Below are 21,435 nucleotides of genomic sequence, written 5' to 3'. Positions count from 1 at the left end.
GGGGTAGCTGATTCGGAGGTAACCTCTCCCAGTCACAGGAATTTTCACCTCCCAAATAGTGTTGGGAGTTGGACACTTGAGTTGGGGAAGATTGAGGAAACCTCTGCTCATAAGGTACGTCAGGCCCAGCTGTGCTGCTGAGTAGTGGCCCTGGGCAAGAAGGAACCAGCACAAGCCTGGGACCCCATTGGCTGTGGGCATTTACAGTAGGGCAGAGTTCTTGGTTTAGGTTCCAGGCCAGAAGAGAGAACTGAAGGAGGATCTGAGGCTAGAGGCACCATCCACCACCCCCCAGAACTAGAGGAGATTACAGCAATAAGCTGTTACAAAAAAACAAACAAACGAACAAAAAAAATAGTAGGCAAAGGAGAAAGAACCCAACTATAGAAAGTTACTATGGAAATAGAAAAGACTGGGGCTCATCTTCAGAGGAGAATATTGACACACAAAAAAAGCCTTTCCTACCCCAAAGAATAATGCCAAATGGTCCCCTGTCCAAAAAGAATTCATAGAACTTAAGACTTTTAAAATCAAATGAGAGAATTTAAGGGAGAAAATTTTTTTTTAAAAAAGAACAATCCGAGAAAAACAAGACGATTATAAAAAGAAAGTCAATCAACTAGCAAAGGAGATACAGAATCTTAAGGAAGAAATCGACTTCTTGAAAATTAAAATTGGGCCAGCAAAGTTATAAGAGACCAAGAAATAATAATTAAAAAAATAAAGACTGAAAAAATAGAAGAGAATATGAATCACCTCATAAGAAAAACAATTGATCTGGAGAATAGATAGAAGAGAAAACATAAGAATAATCAGACTACCTGAAAGCTACAATAAAAAAAAAAGAATCTTGATACAATAACACAGGAAATAATTAAAGAAAATTATCCTGGACCATTAGAACAAGAGAGGAAAGTAGAAATAGAAAAAAAAAATCCACCAATCACCACCTGAAAGAAGCCCTCCAAGGAAAATCTACAGGAATATCATAGTCAAATTCTGAAACCCCTAGCTTAAGCAGAAAATATTACAAGAAACAAGAAGAAAACAATTGCAATATGGTGGAGCCACAATTAGAATCACATAAGACCTAGAAGGGGTAACACTAAAAGACCACAGGTCTTGGAACAGTATATATTGAAGAGCAAAAGAACTACGGTTGTGGTCGAAAATATCATGTCCAGCAAAGTTAAGCATAATCCTGAATGAAAAAAAGGACATTCAATGAATTACCAGACCTTCAGGATTTTGTTGCCAAAAAACCCCTGAACTTAATAGAAAATTTGAAATACAAGACCCAAGAGAAATATAAGGTACACATCAAAGACTAATTACAAAGGACTCAATAAGGACAAACTGTTTACCTTTTATATGAGGAAACGTAAAATGTATGTCTAAGATGGTTATTAATAATTAGGTAGTTCAAAAGAAAGATTGGGGTAAACCTGAGTATGATGTGATTCTAAAAAGTAAAACCATTTAGGAAAAGGGAAGAAGAATAATTATCTTGTATAAATGAGGTAGGAGAGAAAAGGAATTAGATGGAGGAGAAGTAATGGTAGTTCTGGAAACCTACTGTCATCAGGAATAAGTTAAAGAGGGAACTATATATATAAAGGGTATAAAAGTTTTCTAAATTCAGAAAGAAAAGGCAAATTGTATATGTAGGAGGAAGAGGATAAGGGAGGGATTTTTAGACGGAACCCTACTCATATCAGATCTGGGTTAAAGAGAGAATTATATATATATACATACACACATATATGGGAAAAAAAGTCTTCTAAATTTATAAAGAAATAAGAGGGTGAGGGAACAGGATGGGGGAGCCATAGAAGGGTGTCTGGATGAATGGGAATGGAATAAAGAGGGAATAAAATATATTTGAAAGGCTATAAAAGTCTTCTAAATTCAGGCAGAAACAAGAGGGTAAGGGGAAAGGGTGAGGGGGAGACGATAAAAGAAGGATCTTTGGAGGGGGTTAGGTTATGTAACAAGAGGGCAAAGTAGCAGGTAGAAGTAAAGTAGAGGAGTCAGAAGGGCTAGGAAATAAGAGGTATATACAAACATAAAATAAAGATCAGGAGAAGAATTTATTAGGAAAAAAGCAGGGATAGTTATCATGATCTCAGACAAAGTTAAAGCTAAAATAGATTTAATCAGAAGAGAAAAATAGGGAAACTACATTATATGTCAGCCGTATTAATCAATATTGTTTTAGACTATTTAAAAGAACTAGACATACAAGGTTGGAACATTTCTGTGGTATAGGAAATGATGAGTTGATGGACTTAGAAAAATATGGAAATACTTGGACTTACGAAGGAAGATGTTATTCACCCTCAGAGAAACAGAGGACAAACAAATATGGTATGGTCTTACATAGATGCATATGAATATATATGTCCATATATGAGTATGAGATTATAGATATCTAAGTATATGTATGTATATATAAGTTTAGGTATGTATGTATATATGTGTATATATATATTTTGTGTATAAATATATTTGTACATATGTATTATGTAATGTATGTATTTATATATGTGTGTGTGTATTCTACACTTAATTATAGCCTTCTTGGGGGAGGGGAAGGAAGGAAGGGGACAAAAAAGATCAAAATAAAAAGCACACAGCAGAGAACAAAAGAAAATTCACAAGGAAGCGAGGATGGACAGCTCTGACCACAATATGTAGTATTTACTACATGGGCTTTCTCGAAATGGAAATTTATTGCTCTATACTTTGAGTCCTCTCTTACGTTCTGCTGTACACATAGCAATTTTTTTTCTTTTCTTATTTTGTATTTAAGTTTTAGTATTTAAGTTTATAATGTATTTCTTTTTTTAATGTGTATTTAAGTTTAAAAGAATAAAAAAAGGAGATAGAAGACATTGAAAATATTTGACTCCATTCCCTATGATAGACATGTAATTTCAAGAAGTAGAGGTGAGAAGTGTTCCAGATGTAGGGAGAAGCCTGTGCAAAGCCACAAATGATAGGAGCAGAGATTTTGAGCTGGAAAGGATGTCAGAGGTCCTCTCATTCAACCCCTATCATTTAAGAAGGGGAAGAAACTGAGGCTAAGTGACTTGTTCAAGACCACATAGCATTAGAGGCAATATTTGAACCCAGGTTTTCTTGCATTCTGCCAAACAGTGGGAGATGGTATGTCATGTATATGGACTAGTTAGTAGTTTGGTTTATTTTGCCTCTGATATGTTACATTGGTACAAACAAGTGGGGGTCATTGAGCTGCCAACAGAGCCCCCCGCCCCCACAACAGCTGGCTGCTTCTGCATCTCATCAGAGCCATGCATCCTAATAGCATAGAGACAGAATGGGTTTTGTTCAAAGTTAGTCTTTTCTCCCTTAATTCCTACGTCCACCAAAGGGACGTGGAGGGAGCAATGGGGGGGGGAAAGAAAAGCAATGCTTTCTGCAAACTTCTCTGTATCATTCTATGTTTCTGTGTTTCAACTGATGCTTCCACAGGCGCAACAGTGGGAAATGTAGCAGGAGGAAGGATTAGACTCATTGCATTTTGGATACCAATAGTCAGCGGTCACAGTTGCCAAAGGAGCCTACATACCTTCAGGTATATCAAATGCTGCCACTTCATAAATATTTACATCAGAAGAGAACAAGAGCTCTCACTGTGATCAACGCTGATTAACTGGTAGAGTCTGCTTTGCTATTTTTCCCTCTTCTTTTCCTCAACAAATGATTAGCCTTGAAATTCAACTCTGACGCTTCATCCCAGCATGGAGGTGACCCCGTGCTCTGGCAGGCCCCAAAGAACAAGCTCTGGTGGGTTCTACTAACACAGAAAGGAAATAAATATGAGCTGTATATTGTCAGTGTACCCTGACTCAGAAAAGGATCACCACTGTAGGACTGGACACAATGACACGGAACTGGACCTGGAGATGGGAAGATGTGGGTTTAAGTCCTATCTCAGGTACTTGCTAGCTGTGTGACCCTGGGGGAGTCATTTAATTTCTCTGTGCCTCAGTTTCCTTATCTGTAATGGGGGGGATTGGACTCAGTGACTTGTAAGATCCCTTAAGGGTTTGGATCTATGCTTCTATGACTAGGAAACTATACCTGAAACAAATAAAAACACAAAATCATTCTTAAGCCCATATGGCTCCCTTCTGTTCTCACTCAGTGACAGCGGCAAAATGAATGAGTGAATGAATGAATGAGTGAATGAACGAACAAATAAACAAACAAATAAATGTAGGTGTGGAGCCAGAGGGTTCCCTTAGCCTATCTACAAACATTAACTATTGGCACTCTTAACTTTCCCTTAAACTTGACCTGCCACCTTCTGCTTCAGGTTTTGATAAATGCCTATTGCCTTGAACTGAATGATACCAAAATACAAGTTTATGCATCCAGTTTGCATAAAATCTTTATGAGAAGGGTCTGTGTAGGTGCGGATGGTTGTTATTATGGAAAAAAAAAGTGGTCCATCACTTTAAATAGTTAGGGAAACAGGACATAGAACGTTAGAACTGGAGTCAGGATGACCTGAATTTAAATCCTGTCTCGTATATTTTCTGGTTAGGTGGCCCATCGAGAATCACTTCACCCTTTTCAGCTCCAGTTTCCTCACCTGAAAAATGGGATGATAATAGTGATTAGCTCACAGGGTTGCTATGAGGATCACATGCGGTGCCATATGCAAAACTCCTTGCAAACCTTAAAGAGCTACATAAATGCTAGCTTTTATTATTATTTCTCAAGAAGGCCTGCAGAAATGCGCAAGCAAATTAAATGGGTCTATAATTAATACTTATCACATATATTCTATTACTTCATAGCTTCTGATAGTCAGATATTTAGAGCGGCCAGTGGGAGCATTCCACCCATGTAACTGCCCCCTTGGCCCACTTGATTGTCCAAGGCCTACCACCTGTGCTTCAGTCAGCTGACTATCATTGGCCTAAAAAGAGATGTTCTTCAAGGTCAGGTTGAATGGTGTCAACCACTGCACAAATGGAAAAAGGACTCATTTGGATGCGGTCATGACCTAAAGGAGAAAAATGAGATTCACTTCCACAGAGCCCTGATAGAGCCAAACAGACAGTTATCACTGGCTTGTGTGAGGCCTAGCCTTGAAGCCCATTGGATACAAAACATATTATCTTTGCTGAGAGAGACAAGTAGAAGTCTAGGGTAGCCTTGAAGGGATTTTCAGCTAATGATCCTTTGAGAGAGACCTTAGCAGCCCAGATGAGCACTATCTTATAACAGCACGTGGAATATACACTGATTCCACCATAGTCCATTTCTGTAGCAGCAATAACTTCTCAAAACCACATGAGTTGTATATTTTGTGTTTTCCTTTAGGCCTATGTATCTAGATAGGTGGATGGACGAATGTAAGAGCGAGACAGAGAGGAAGACACAGAAAGAAGTAAAGAGTCAGAGACAGAGATAGGGAAACAGACAGATACTTTTCTGGTCTCCAACAATGTAAAGGTGAGTGTGACCATTTCCTTCTATATCAGAAACCTAAATAAAATTTAACCAACTGGGACATTGGCTTTCATAGAAGATTTTCTTAAGGCAAACACATCTTTAGGTTGACACAATTTATTGAGATGTGCAAAGATTTCACACTATGAAAGATGTTGTGTGCTAAGTCCAAACCAGAGGATTTTCGGTGGATGCAAAGTTTTCCTATTGCTCCTCTTCACAAATGACATACTAACTGTGTGTAGCAGCATAGTATGTACCAATACATGACTTTCAGGAAAATCCACAGCAATGTGAAAGAGACAGACGTAATCATTCACTTTGGAAAAACAAGCTAGGTGTAAGCAACATGTTACCTGGGTTATGAGTCAGTCGGATAGGAAGTTCATTGAATTAGCCCTTTAATATGTGTATCTTGGACGGACATTACAGATGGAACATGAGCTGGGCACAGAATTAAATAGGCAAAAGAGATCAAGATGGACTGAATTTAGGAAATCGCAGCATACTTTCTCTTACTTCAAATTACTACTAACAAAATTACAAATAATCCAAATGACAACAGAAAGACACATTGAACATAAGTAAAGCATATTGTAAATGATGGTTTGGAAATCATAAGGGGCATAAAAGACATCAAAGAGAAAAAAAAAGAGGGTTGGTCAGTCCTGTAAACCAGGTTAACTAAGTGTATACCAGTATCCCAAAGATGTTTAAAAAAAAAGATTTCCAGTAAATTGAATAAATGCTATAGGGAAGATTGATGGGATAGATAGATAGATAGATAGACAGACAGGCAGACTGACAGATAGGTAGATAGATAGACAATAACTTAAATGAAGGATTGAAATTTGTATTAATGGAAGAAGTACCCAATCCAATAAAGTCATGCATCCACCAAAGAACCATCCAAGATTATCTAAGTTGATAGAATTCAATAACCATTTCAAAAGCATATTTACAAATTCTTGTTTGGAATTTGGAACTGATTTGTTTCCGTAGAAGTAATATTGTAGCCAACATTAGAGGTGCTTAGGCTAACTCCTCTTCCCCTTCCCATTTCCTCCCCCCTCCCCACATGGGATCATATATTCATAGATCTAGAGGTCATTAAGTCTGATCCCTGACTTTAAGGAACCGAAGCATGAAAGAGGTTGTGACTTGCCCAAGGTTATATATATATGTATATGTGTATGTATATATACACACCTATCGATCAAGAATTTAAGCTTGATAAAAGAGAGCACTTCCTGATGATTAATGATATAAAAAATGTCATTGGATGCCCCAGTGCCACCATTCTTGAGGTCTTCAAGCAAAGGCTAGGTGCCCATTTGTCCAGCAGGTTGTTGAGTGGATACTTGCCCAAGTATTAGATGGACTATTTTTTTTTCTCTGAAGCACCATATAATTCTGAAATTCTGTACAGTTCTATGAAGTTACAGTTTCCTTGATCTCCATAGCTAGTCAATTCAACAAGTATTCCTTAATTGCAGAACAAAGCAAAGTGCTTAGAACTGAGGAACATGCCATATTGAATCAGTTGCTTCCTACTCTGAATTCTGAGGCTGAATGACTCAGTTGGGACATGCTTTCTTTATTTCTACTATGCATACATATAGATTTACTGGTTGACCTTCAGTTACGATTATATTTATGTAGCTTTTGGAGGTTTTTAGAATACTTTCTATATGAAAAGGTGAGATATTGTCTCTGGAAAGACATGATCAAAAAGGCTTCACCACATTTTCTGGCACTGCTACCTATTGGCTGCAAAGTAGAAATCCCTCAGGGAAGATTTGTTAATGCTCTGTATATCCCGGGCTTATGGTTTCCTACTTTTGGCTCAACACTACCTTGGAAGCCTGGGAGAGGAAAGGTCTGAGCAGAGTATCCAGTAGAAGGTAAGAAAGGAAGGAAACAAACATTTATTAATGGAGAAATGAAAGAGCAACCCTTACCAATGCAATGCAATATTGCACAGGCTGCTCCAGAGGGAGACAAAGTGCATTAAGGCCAGTAGTACAGAGTTGTGAATGGTCCTGAACACATGTTCCTAGGAAGGTACCATCCTGTTATAATTCTGTAAGTTTGTGAATGCTCTTCCCCATGGACATTGCATGCTTTGATGAAATATTATGTGCCTCACTTTTGGAGTGAAATATTATACTACTCATACTCTTATTTTGCCTTCTATTTAGCACGTTTTATGACTTAATGGTGTCATCTTGGTTTATTTGTTAATTGGAAAGCACATTGATGTGGGCTCCAAAGCTAGAGTGTTTAGTAGCAGGAGTATAATTTTTCCAAAAATCCTGATGAAATATGTTTTAGCAACATGGCCACCCCCCTGGGAACTCCATGATCTGCCATCGTTCAAGCTCAGGTTGAGTGAGTGAGTGAGCCAATGAAAGGGCATGGGAAACAGAGATACAAAAAGCAACAGTCAGACAGAGAGAGGGGATGTCATGCTCAGGCTATATAAACACTATCTCAATGGAACCTCGCAATCATCCTATGAGACAGAATTACTAGTACCATTATCTCTGCCTGCAAAACATGAATAATAATAATCTACTTTGCAGGGTTGTTATGAAGATCAAATGGCATAACATACTTTTTAAGCATTTACGTACACTATCAGTACACATTTATTTATTTTAATCTAGACCTGTGATTTCATCGGTATGGGGACTCCAATTGAGGAAATTGTCTTTCTTGATGCAGATCACAGCCTGCCCTGTAATATAATTTTAAAGAACTCTCTGGGGTACTGAGAGTTTAAGTGACTTACTTAGGATCACACATTTAGTATCTGTCAGATGCTGTACCTACACCCAAGTCTTCTTGACTCTGAGGTCAATTCATTCTGCATTATGCGATGTTGCATCTTTTTGTGGGTTTTTAAATCATTACATACCAAAATCTAAAGCAGAATTTCTGAGTGTAACTCTCCCATCACTACTGTCCATCTCCCAGATACTTATCTCCCTTCTCAACATCCTTGTAGCTGACTCTATTTTATTTTCTTCCACAGACTATTCCCCATGATTGGAACCAGAAGACTTCAGATCTCTTCCTTGACTGAACAAGAAGCAAGGGATATTCCCCTCAAATAGTTGTGACCATCTAATTAACAAGACTCATTTGATTTACAATCAAGAGGACAATTGAAATAAAAACTTTTCTTGGAAGTCCCATGGCTCACCTGTCTCTTTTTAGCTTTGATACAGTTGGAGACCACCAAGTACTGGGACTAGAAAACTATCTGGTTAAAAACCAGTGAGGAAAATCCCTGGTCTCACCCAACTCTCTAAACCTCTTTGTATTTCTCCTATGAAGAAACACCAAAGACAAACTGAGTGTATTTTAGAAACTTTCCAGGGGCCAAGCTAAAATTCGATAGCGAAATCTATGTAACAACATAGAATCTGAATGAGGATACACAGAGTAAAAGCCAGCAAAATGAGGAGCCAAACAGTGATGGTGAGATTACTAGAACTACCTGCTGACTGAAACTCATTTCAAAATAGATTAATTGCTGTTCATTTTTCTGTTACCCTGAACTGGCCTGACACAAGACACTGCAGTCAAAATGGGACACACAGCATTGCTTACAATGGATTTCATGCCATTTCTCAGTACCATGCTGATAGAATAAAAGGCTGACTCATTTCCTTCCACTGCTTGATCTCTTATGATTGCAACAGGGATGCCATATGCTTGGACTAAAATGCTCAGTGAGCCCAATAATTCAGTGAGCCTGCCAGTCTCAAAGCAGGGAGATGCGCATACCAGAAACCCAATGACAGAATTCCTATTGTACATTTCATGTTGGTGGATTTCAGGTTCCTAGGGAGGAGGTGGGGGGAAATGGAATAATTTCATAAAAAGGTTCAGTTTCATTAAAAACAAAAAACTGCTTTATATCCAGGAGGTGGCCTCTTTCATTTTTTGACCTTTATTTTCTCAGTCTGCAAAATTTCCTTCCTTCTCTTGCCCATGTAGCTAGTACTGATGCTGTTTCTAATGAAGCTCATGATGTGAATATTCGTTTCCTTGTCTTTCACCATCACAACTGTCAGGAATGTCAGCACAGCTCAAGGAAAAGGATTTTAGAGTAACTGAGCAGCTATCAGCAAAGAAATATATGTTCTAGGAAACTAGTGTAGTTTTTTCATGTGTTCCTCTCTGGGAGAGGGAAAATTTTGGGTTCCTCGCTTTTCACATGTCCATGATTTTTTTGTGCTTTCCCTTACCTAAATACAGCATTATACTTCTGGTGTTTTTTCTTAAGATATTTTCATTATTCATCTCATTTCTGGAGTTACATTCATGCCTATTACTGATTTCATCAAGGAAGAGCAATTAGTATATTCATGAATTATCCCTCCATTTACACTGTCATCCCCAAATTAAAAGTTAATCTAGTTCTGATAAAAGGTGTTATCATATTTAAGTATTGACTAAATTGGAGAGAATGAACGCAAGACGTTCACAATTCAAAACTATTGAGAGAAAGATTTTATTCCTTTTCTAAGAAACACGGGCAGAGTCTTTCAGGTCAACCAACACCCAGTGGCATTTTTTAAATTTTCATTGAAAGCACAGAAGGAAGCTAAATCACTAATTTGGTAACTTTTTCCCTACTCCAGCTGAGATAGAGAAAAAGTGTGACATTTGAAAATAGGACAAAAGACAAAGGCATATTAGCAAGTAATTGAAGTGAAGTGGGTGCCAGTGGATGCCAGGATTGACAGGAAAGGTATAGAGGAGTAGAGTCACCTGGAGTCTGGTCCATCATTAGAAATGGGTACAATCCTAGCCTTTGGCACCTAATAGCTGCATGGCCATGGATAAGCAAACACAGAGTCTCAATTTCTTAGCTATACAATGGGGACAATGATATCTATGGCATCTACCTCATAGGGATATTGTGAAATGCGAAGGAGATTACATATGGAAAGTGATTTTAAAGCATTATATAAATTGTGCTAACATTGTCAGTGAAGTGGATCATGATGGGAAGAATGTTGGAGTTAGAGTCAGAGGACCTGAGTTCAAATCCTGCCTCTGCTATCTATTACCTGTGAAACTTCAGACAAGTCATTTGATTTCTCTGAGCCTCAGTTTTATCATCTTTAAAATGAGGGGGTTAGACTAGAGAGCATTTAAGGTCCCTTAAAGCTCTCAGATTACGATTTTATGACCACCAACATCAATGCCATTATCATCTAGTACCTTTGGCCTCAACTACCCAGAGCTGAATTTTGACCTGAATTTTCCATTTTTCTAGACTAGCACAGAGGCTCTTTTTTTTTTTTGCACCACAGACACCTTTGGCAGTATAGCATAACCTATGGATCCTGTTTCAGAATAATGTCAGTAAATGCATACAACAAAATTCATAGAATTAGAAAGTAAATCAATGATAAAAACCTCAGCACAAGAGGGATCCTTTATTGCCCATTTTTCAATACTTGAAGGAGGAGCCATGGCACAGTGGAAAGGATACTGAATTTGGAGTTGGGTTAAAATACATGAATTTCTATTTACTAAACATGTGACTAGACAAATTACTTCTATTCTTTTGGTAGCATGGCATTATGAATTTGGCATGTGCTTGGAGTTAATAAGTCCCAGGTTCAAATCTTATCTCAGATAGTTACTACCTGTGTGACCTGGGGCAAATGACTTAAACCCTCCATGACTCAGTTTCCTCAACTGTAAAATGAAAGGGTTGAATTCAATGTCTTCTAAGGCCTCAGATGTATGATCATGCTTTATCATATTTATCTTAAATTTATTCAATTAATTATTGAGCCTTAATTATATCTATTGAGTCTCCTTATATCTATCTTTAATCCAGCCCATCTTTAGCCATGGATTATTGGCTTCCTAAAGATTTCCTGGCTGTTGGGTCACTAGATATTCTTGCTTTCATCTTTACCAAAACCAGATTCTCCTGATAAAAGAAAGTGGTGACTTCCTTTCAACACCAGGTTAAGTCAATAATAAATATTGGCAGCATTAGCTATTTCACTTCATCCAGAAAGATGGCTTTGACAGAGGTTTACTCAGGTGTCATTTTCCCTCATGCCAGGTAGATATTAAGTGGGATGGAACATTTTCACAATCTGACATTTTCACATCCTGATTACAATGGGCACCCAAAATAATTTCTCTTCTGCCCTGAGGGATCATGGAAATCTTTACAAATTGCACTCCCCTCCTGAGCTGGTGTCAATCGAGGGAAGAACATTTGACAAGATGAAGAGCAGGTTACTGATGGGCAAAAATGGACTTTGCTGTAGTGCTTACCTCCAGAATGAGGTGGGGGGCCACATAGGAGCACCATTCCTTGACCTTGGCGGACAGACACGGTACTTCTTATTCGTGTTTTGAAGTTTTCCAGATCTGTTGGAAATGAGGGCAGGAAGAGAAAGAACATTATAAATGTAAACCCCAAAATTGTAACTTGCAGGGGGTGGGTTTTCTGATTCAGAAAGGGACATGTCATGGAAAAGAAGTATATGCCATGAACAATGACATGAAAACTCACTGTTTTTTTTTTCTTTTTCAATGTTCTTGCTTTATAGCCATCTTCGTATCTTAAAACCACAGAATTAATGAACTTTGGAGCTGGGAAGGAATTATTTAACAGCCCTTTTAATAGAAGCAGCTAGATACAGCAGTGGATAGAGCACTGGGCCTGGAATCAGAAAGATTCATCTTTATGAGTTCAAATCTGGCCTGTGTGACCACATACTTACTAGCTGTTTGACCTTAGGAAAGTCACTTAACCCTGTTTAGCTCAGTTTCCTCATCTCAAAAAATGAGCCGGAGAAGGAAATGGCAAACTACTCCAGTATCTCTGCCAAGAAAACCCTCCAAAAAGGGATAATGAAGAGTCAGATGTGACTGAAAAACTAAACGACAAAAACAAAACAAAAAGGCTGGGCAATGGATAGAGTACCAGGTTTGGAGTCAAGATGCCCTGAGTTTGAAACTTTCTAACTATGAATTCACTCAACTCCTATTTGTCTGTTTTCTCATCTGCAAAATGGGGATAATAATAGAACCTACCGCCCAGGGTTGTTGTGAAGATCAAATGAGATAATATTTGTAAAACACTTAGCACAGTGCCTACCATGTAGTAGGCACTATGTAAATGTTAGCTATGATTATTAATGAGGAAACTGAGGTCCATAGAGGTGAATGATTTTTCCCATGTTACAAATCTAGTTATTAGTAGACTCCAGTTAGTAGTAAAGCAAACTTCACCACGTTCTTCCACCACACCAAACTGTCTTGTTATCTGTCAACCATGTGAACACAAGCATCTCTGTTTTTGAAGCTTTCTATTTTAAGCCTTATTAAAGAATCATTAGTTGGAAGACCGCAGAAGGCCATCAGGCCTAACCCCATCATTTTACAGATGAAGAAACTGAGGCACAAATAGGTAAAGTGACTTCCCCAAGATCACATAGGTATAAGGACTAAGCTGGAACTGACTCCAGGGCTTGCTGAGTCCAAGCTCAGTGCCCTATCTAATCTATTGCGCCATGTTGCTTCTTTCTTAAGACATTATCAGTCCAAACTGAAAAATTAATTAGATTATTCTAACCTTTTGTCTATATGGACTTAGCATTCCCAAAATCTACAGTCAAATTGTTCCAACTCATTTAACTTTCCAGCCTTATCTTTCATTCCTTACATAGGACACGTTCTCCAGCCAAATAGGTCTTCTTATATCTCCCAGATATGTTTGTGTTATCCTACATTTGCCTGTATTTTTCCTCTCTCTGAAATATCATCCCTAAAGATATTTTAAAAATTGTATTTGTATATTATATCAAGCTTTGTAAAGCACCTTCCAAAGAACAAGTTATTCATTTAATAAGAATGTATTAAGTGTCTACTATGTGATAGGCATTGGTAATACAAAGACAAAAATGAAACAATATTTGCCCTTGAGGGTCTTACATTCTATTGTGAGGAAACAATACCCATAGACAATTCAATACAAAATATATTGGACATATGCAGAAAGGAAAGCGTAATCAGTGGGATGGAAAGGGAGAGGGTATCCAAGATAGATAAGGCAATACCTGAGCTGAATGTAAGGCATATCATAAATATATAGTATTAAATGCAGTATAAATAAAAGGCAATACTTGAGATGAACTTTGAAAGAAGGGAGAGAATCTAATGATCACATGTGAGGAAGGACAACATTGTGCAAAGATATAGAGATGAGAAATAGAGTATAGTGAATGGGGAAGCCAGTTTGGCTGAAGCACATAGTGCGTCCAAGTGGATAATGTCCAAGAAGCCAGAAAAAGTAGGCTGGAATCTAATTTAAAAGCCAAACAGAATGCTTGTAGTGCTTTAAGGTTTGCAAATAGCTTTATATATGTTATGTTATCACATCTGGTCCTCACAACAACATTGTCAAGTAAATGCTATTAATACCCCATTTTACAGATGAGGAAACTGAGGCACACAGTGGTTAAGCAACTTGCTCAAGGTCATAGAGCCAGTAAAGTGTCTGAGGAAGGATGTGAACTCAGGTTCCCAAGTCTACTATTTTACCTACACTACCACCTAAGTTCTTATAATTCCCTGTGCCATCTTGTGTATTATTTTAAAAACTTTTCCACAGCCCTCTAATACTAGTCTATGAGTTCCTTGAGGGCATGGCACATGTCTTATAATTCCACAGTGCCGTGCCTAGTAAAGGGTCTTCTGTACATAGAATATGATCCCAAAATATCTATTGGCTGAGTGATTTAGGTGTTTGGTACCCTGAAACCCCCATATATTTGAATTTTCACTCATATTTTAGCATTATGGAGACAAAGACCAGGGTCTTCACTCAGAATTCCTCTTAGAAACTTATTCCATTGAAAAACAACCAAAAAAGGAACAGCATGGAAAGGTCTAATTTATTGAATGTCTTGGAACTCACTGCCTGATTTCTCTGAGTGCTAGAGCACATGTTCCATGAATATTATCAAAGCTAATTTAGATTCATTCAGAGAATTGAAGGGATAATGATTTATGACAAGTTTTTTTAAATGTTATAGTACTCACAGGGTGTTATTTTTGTGTTTTGTTTTTTTTTACCTCGAATGCCTCTTTGATCAATCAGCCCTTAATTCTGCTAATAAGGAGGTGCATAGCTGAAGGCATCCAGAGTTATGCCTGGAAGTGAGGCAGCCCTGATAAGCAGCTCATTCCACTGTCAAATAGCAAACACTTACTGGCTATCTGCTAGCCCTACATGAGATGCTGTGGGGGATTCAGTGATGAATAACACTTAGCCCCTGCTCTCTGGGGGGTCTGCAATCTATCTGAGGGGAATAAGAAGTGCATACAACAAAAGATCCCATTGGAAAACAGTAAATATAAGAACTGAATGAGTGGTGGGAGGAACTCAGGGTAGGGGGAAAGATCATTTCCAAGAGGGATTTCAGGCAGGGGCTCTGAAAAGGCAAGAGTAGATCCTGAAGGCTGGTTCCTTTTTTTTTTTTTTTTAAATCAGCCTTTTTTGATAGAAGGGAAAGCAGTCAAGAAACATCACAACAATCCAGACATTTGATAAAAATAGTATTTGCATGTATTTATCAGGTGCCATCAGAGAGATTCTGAGCCTCTAACAAGGAAATATGTAACCCTGTGCCAAATTCTGACCTTATTCATGCTCATTTCAAGACAGAGTTACAAACAGCGGCACACTCTCCAGCTAATGGCTGCTGAGGCTAATCAAGGGGCAGTGTTCAGGAATGTTCAGTGTGGAAAGCACCGCTGGGCCTAAATTGGTCTTTTCAGCCATAACCGCCCACACAGATGGTAATTACAAACAGTTAGCTCTTTTTCAAATAGAAAGAAAAATGCATATCTGTGTAGTACTTTTTGTCCAAGCTTTGTAGGATTAAGTTTAAAAAAGAAATGGAACTTACAGCTTATATCCAAATCCTCATGGCCATGTGCTGCCAAGCAATCTCCTGTTCCTCCCCTCCCCACCCTAAAAATAAACTAGGCAAGCAACAGGCTGTATCACAGATTTTTTTTCTTTTAGCAATAAACTGAGTCTGTCTTCATAAAAGCAATGCAAGTTTAGTTTATTCGATCCTAGAACTGGTCAATTCATTGTTAAAATGGTTAAAGCTAGTTATTTGGCATTTTAAAAAGTCATCAGACCTGTGATTTCATCAGTAGAGGAGTTCAGAGTGAGGATCTCCCCCATTAGTGTCTGGAACATAGTAGGTACTTAATTAAATGGTTGTTGCTGAATTTACCAATGCAGTTGTACATCTTTGAGGCAAGTTAGGGTTTCAGATAACTGCCCAAGGCATTTAGAGGTTAAATGACTTCCCCAAGGTCACATGGCCAGTAGGTGCCAGAATCAAGACTTGGACTAGTGACTGTGAGGTCAACTCTTTGTCCCCTGGGCCATTATATAAACAAAAACGGTTTGGTTGGATTTTCCAATTTTCAGGGAATACAGATGTAGAGTGTGTATTTTTGGATGAAGATTTGTGTTGGGGTCATGTAAAGTCCTTACTCCACTCCCCCAACTATTCATTATAGATATGAAGACAAAAAAAAAATGTAGGGACTCAGAATGAAAAGGAACAATGTGAAAGCAGGCAAAAGACAAGCCTGTTGAAAAATGAGACTGTTGTGTTGTTTAAAGGAATACTAGAAAGAGGAGCAGTGGACAGAGCACGAGGCCTGGAATCAGGAAGACCTGAGTTCAAATATGGTTTCAGATACTTATTGGTTGTGTGACCCTGGGCAAGTCACTTAACCCTGTTTGCTCAGTTTCCGCATCTGTAAAATGAACTAAAGATAAAGTTTTCTTTATCAAGAAAGCTCCAAATGGGGTCAAAAAGAGTCGGACAGGACAGAAATGACTGAACAACAATAAGAAAATTGAATTCATATTTTATTGTCCCTTATTCCTTTTGCTATTTTGCACTCAGGCTATGTCTAAACACAGTTTCACCAACCTTACCCAGATGGTCTGTTTACATGCTTTCCATGGAAGGACTTGGTATTCAGCTTTGCATTTTTGGCTCTCTGTCTTTTGAACTATTAGCATTTTGAAATGGGACAGATATACTTCTCATTCAGCGAATGCTAATTCAACATTAACTAGATGCAAGGTAAAGTGCCAGGAACTAAAGGGTATAGAAAGATGAATGATCCATGGGCCCTGCCCTCAAGGAGTTCACAATCTTTCAGGGAAACCAAGAAATGCATGCAAATAACTATGCTACAAGCTGCAATGTGATAGCTCATAAGAAAGATACAAAGTGTCCTGAGAGCTATGGTGTTGCTATCTTTGCGGGGTGCTTTTTACCCGTTTTGTCAGCAATTATGTTCTAAAGAATGTACCATTTCATGGTGGATGTATTTGTGGGTTATATTATTTGTGGTGATAATAACTGTTCTCTTATTTTATTTTCCTACTGAATACATTATTGGGTTTTTTGAACATGATTAGGTAATATTCTATACGATTTAGGGGCTAAAGCTTATCAAGAGAGATTAGAGAAACATAACATATATTCAATTGATTTATTTGTGAAATTCCTAGAGGAGTAAATGCAGACAAAGGTCTTAAGGCTATAGGCTGAGATAAAACAATAATAGTAATGATAATAAACTTCAATATATGGAAAAAATTGGAATATAGGCCTCCAGAATAAATCATAGAAAGATAAGAGAGAAAAAAAAGAAAATCCATGTCACATATTTTCTGCCTAGAAAGTTATTGAATGATGAAAACTGGAGAACAGAGAGTTTATAAGGTGAATTCCCTGCTTTTTCTTATCCTCTTACAATAAACACTTGGATACAGACTACAGAAAATATGACTTAGGAAGAAGCAAATAATCCTTGAGAAGTAATAAAGGAAAGCCAGAAAGCATGAGGATTTCTTTTAGGTCATCACCAAAGGACCACTAGGAAGGCCAATAAGAAGAAGGGAAGCCAAGGTCAAGGAAAGGGCATAAGGGAAGGAAAAAGTGAGTTTGAAAAAGGGAGGTTGGCCTTGAGAGAAACTAGTTTGTTATTAAAAAAAAAAGTCAGGAGAAAAGAGGCTCCTATAGGAGTCAGTTGGTCTCTATGGCAGGAGGGCAATTTTCTTCTTCCCAGGCTAGTTGAAGATCACATGAGCGATGTTATTGTTGTTTGTCTTTTGTTCTCGAAGAGGACCGTGGCATCAGGGAGGTGATGCTGTGACATGCAAGTGAATAGTATTTAAGTAAGGAAGAGCTATACAAAGCCACCAGCCTCACTTTCTCCTCTGGAGCCATCTGGGTACAGCGGCCAGATATAGATCGGGATGACTGGAGATGACCCTGGATGACATGATAGGATAACTTCAGAAGAGGAAATGGGATTAGCCTTCTCTTCATTATTTCTTCTACCCATCCAGAAAGAAACAATCCAAAAAGAAATACACAGAATTTGGACATATTTATTGTGAATGAGATTTTGCAGGATATGAATTATAGAATCACATACTTAGATCAGTCTTTGCTTGCTTCAAGTGAAGAGGTATCCATGAACTGCTGGGAAAGTCTATCCAACTTTGGGAAAGTTTTAACTGTTAGGAAATGTTTCCTTATAATTGAGCCTAAATCTGTCAGCAATTCCCACTGATTGCTTCCAAATTCTATCTCTCGGGGCAAAGTAGAACATGTCTAATCCCTAGTCCTCATGACAACCAGAAAGCATGCTCTCCTTAAGACTTTTCATCTCCAAGTTAAATAACCAAAATTCCTACAACTGATCATCATATGGTATCACCTTGGCACCCTTCACCATCTTTGACATCCTTTTCCCCAACTATTGCAGTTTATCAAGTTTTTTCCTAAAATGTAGCAACTAGGACTGGCCGTAGAACAAAGGCTCATTTGACCAAACTACAAGGGCATTTTCAAACTCCCTTACTCTGGGCAACATTTTTCAGTGAACAAAGCTTAGTATCACATTAACTTTTTTGACTGCCATATTGAATTACTTATACATATTTGGTTTGTGATCCACTGTAACTCCTAGACATCTTTCTGATGAACCGTCTTCCCTTTCTTCATGACCTAACCCTATCTTATCCTTGGAATCAAAAAGTAAACATCACAAATATAAGACTTTTACTTATGTTAACATTTATCCACGTTAAACTTGATATTATTAGATTGATCTTTCATCTTGATCCTTCTTTACATACACCAGCTATTCTCAGCTGCTGTTTGACAAGAAACTAATTACTGATTAAAGGCAGTTGAGTGGATATCATACTACTTTGTGCCTTTATATTCCCATATACGCTGTTGAATATCTTCCTTTATCCTTTAGCTAGTCTGTTATTTTTGAATTATGGTACACTTTTCATAGTCTTATAAATTAAGAGCTGGAATGGATCTCAGAAGTCAGTGAATTCAACCCCCTGATTTACAGATGAAGAAACTAAGGCCCAGTAGGATTGTTATTTGCCAAAAGTCAAACAGGCAGCTAATGGCTCAGCTGGGATTTGAACCCAGGATTCAAAATCCCATGCCTTGGACTCCAAATCCCATGCCCTTTCTACTTTACCTACCCCACTTTTTCTCTGTTCTAGAGCCATATTCCAGATATGAATTCCATTCCACTTGCTCATAGCATTATCTATTGTCAAATTTGCCTGCTTGGTTTAGAATCCCCAATTAATTTCTTGTGACACATACTTCAAGTATTTGGGTATAAACACTGGAGGACATGGAGTTTACCTATAGTTTTCATGTGTTCTATTTCCCATAAAGTGCTGGATATTTTTTGCTGCCTTCTTTTTTTATCTTGTAGCTATTCTCTTTAATAGCTACCTATGGCAGAAATATTGGGTCAGGTTTTTTGACTTACCCACCCCTTTTCATTTCAAGTCCTTTTGTTTAGATTTTCAAGGTTGACCTATTTTAGGTATACTCCACTCTTAGACAGGAGCTCGTAATTTCTATATTTTAAGTCACAATCCAGCAATACAAACACCATTCTCAGACATCTTCTTAGCCATTTGTTCTTACGCTCAATCTGCTTTTCCTTTTGGAAATGCCTGCCTTTAATTTGCAGCAGTGATAAAAACATTACCTGTACCTCGAAAATTTTCAGTTTCTTATCTAGCATTTTATAATCCCTAAGCAATGCTAAATTTCACTGTGCAATATAATTTGTCCCCACATGACTCACATGAAATGGGTCATTGGCTTTGACCAGTCAGCAGACACTAGCAAGAGCTAATGTCAGCTCAACAAATTCAGTAGCCACCACTGGCTTCTTTTTACTTCCTCTCACCCATATGAATTAATCAATCATCAAGACTTGTTATGTGACAGGCACTATGCTAAGTGCTGGCATTATAAAGACAAAAGGAAACAATGCCTACCCGCAAGGAGCCACTGTCAGACACTTCCTAGATGACCTCTCCCCTGATGGCATCTGTGGATTTATATCATTGTTCCTTGAATGGAAGCTGCTGCTAACTCAGAAGAAGGTTTAGGTGCTTCCTCTATAGGAAAAGCTTCACATACATTTCATAGTTCATAGACTCATAAGATCATATATTTCTGACATCAGAGACCATCTAGTTCATCTGGTACAACCACTTTATTTTATAGATGAGGACGCTGAGGCACTGAGAGGATATTTCTTGGTTCTCTCCTTAATTCCCTTCTGGTCTTCCTTTCTCCACCATGACCCAGCAGTCTTCTCAACCTGGAAGATTACTCTGCCCCTAGGGTGCATAGGCTGTGTAAATATCCATCACATATAGACACAGAGACACACAGAGACACACTTAAGAACCCCTGCCATTTTCTCTTTCAAGAGATTGTACCGTACATTGATTATGTATAGTATTTGCTTATCCATGCCAAAAAGACAAGTATCCTATCATCCATGTAGACAATTGCTATATTCAACTTGCCCTAAGTGCTTGATCTAGGAGAGTTCCTCAGTCCTCACTCTTTCATCATTCTTCTCAGTACCTCTTGTGATCATCACCTGTGGTGAATTTTTTTACTTTGTCTTCTTCCAGTGATGAATTCTTAGAGGTCTCTTCCAAGGTTCTTGCTTCCTTATTACATATTGCCATGTGATGGGGTGGGATGGCCTCCTACTAATTTCAAATTCAAGCCAGCCTTATCTTCATAATAAATACCTTTCCCTCTTTTTATCTGGATGTGACATTCAATCAACTGTATTTAGCTGGTTATTATATGCTTCTTGCCAACCAGCAGCTGAACACTGCTGATATCTATAAGGGAGGATCAAGCTGAATTTCAGTCACTTCATAACCCTCTTTTCTCCATCTACTCTAGAAATTTCCTTCTATCTTTCCTCTCCAATATCCTAGATTTAAAGCTAAGTGGACCTTAGAGACAATAAAATAAAATATCTTAATTTTACATATGAGGAGATTGAGTCACAGAGAACTGAAGAGCCTTGTTCAGTGGTTGTAAATCACAGATCATAGATTTTTGAGCTGGAGGAAAGAGTAGAGAACTAGTTCAACCCCATCAGTTTACAGAAGAAAACACAAAAGACCAAAGGAATTAAATGACCCACTCAAGTCACCCAAGGTCATACAGGTTTATGTGACAGGGCTGAGATTTGAACCCAGGTCCTGGATTCATTAGACCTCTTAGGAGTATAGCGTTCTTCTCTCCATAATGATGATATAAGTCTTTAGAGGGAGGGAATGGACAATAAAGTCGGAGGGGGAGGAACAGAGAGAAAGTAAGAGAAAGAAAAAGCAAAAGGAGGGAAAGACTATGGGATAGGGAGGATGAAGGAAGATAGGGGAAGGAAAGGAAGAGAAGAACAATGGGAGTGGGAGAAAAGGAAGAGGTAAGGAAAGGAGGGGGGCAAAAAGAGAGAGGGAAGCAGGTTGGGGGGGAT

General features: G+C 38.2%; 1 protein-coding gene across 1 annotated transcript in view; it reads right to left on the bottom strand.

The window, feature by feature from the left end:
- Window positions 1–21,435, bottom strand: part of CNTN4 (contactin 4) — a 366,552-nt gene that overhangs the window by 266,126 nt on the left and 78,991 nt on the right. The window contains exon 3 of the mRNA XM_027863966.1: window positions 11,809–11,904. Coding sequence (XP_027719767.1) covers window positions 11,809–11,904 — 96 coding nt within the window. The remainder of the gene's footprint in view (window positions 1–11,808; window positions 11,905–21,435) is intronic.

The sequence above is a fragment of the Vombatus ursinus genome, unplaced genomic scaffold (assembly GCF_900497805.2).
Source record: "Vombatus ursinus unplaced genomic scaffold, bare-nosed wombat genome assembly UNPS02014773.1, whole genome shotgun sequence".
Lineage (NCBI taxonomy): Eukaryota > Metazoa > Chordata > Mammalia > Diprotodontia > Vombatidae > Vombatus > Vombatus ursinus.
This window is presented reverse-complemented; position numbering and strand designations above follow the sequence as displayed.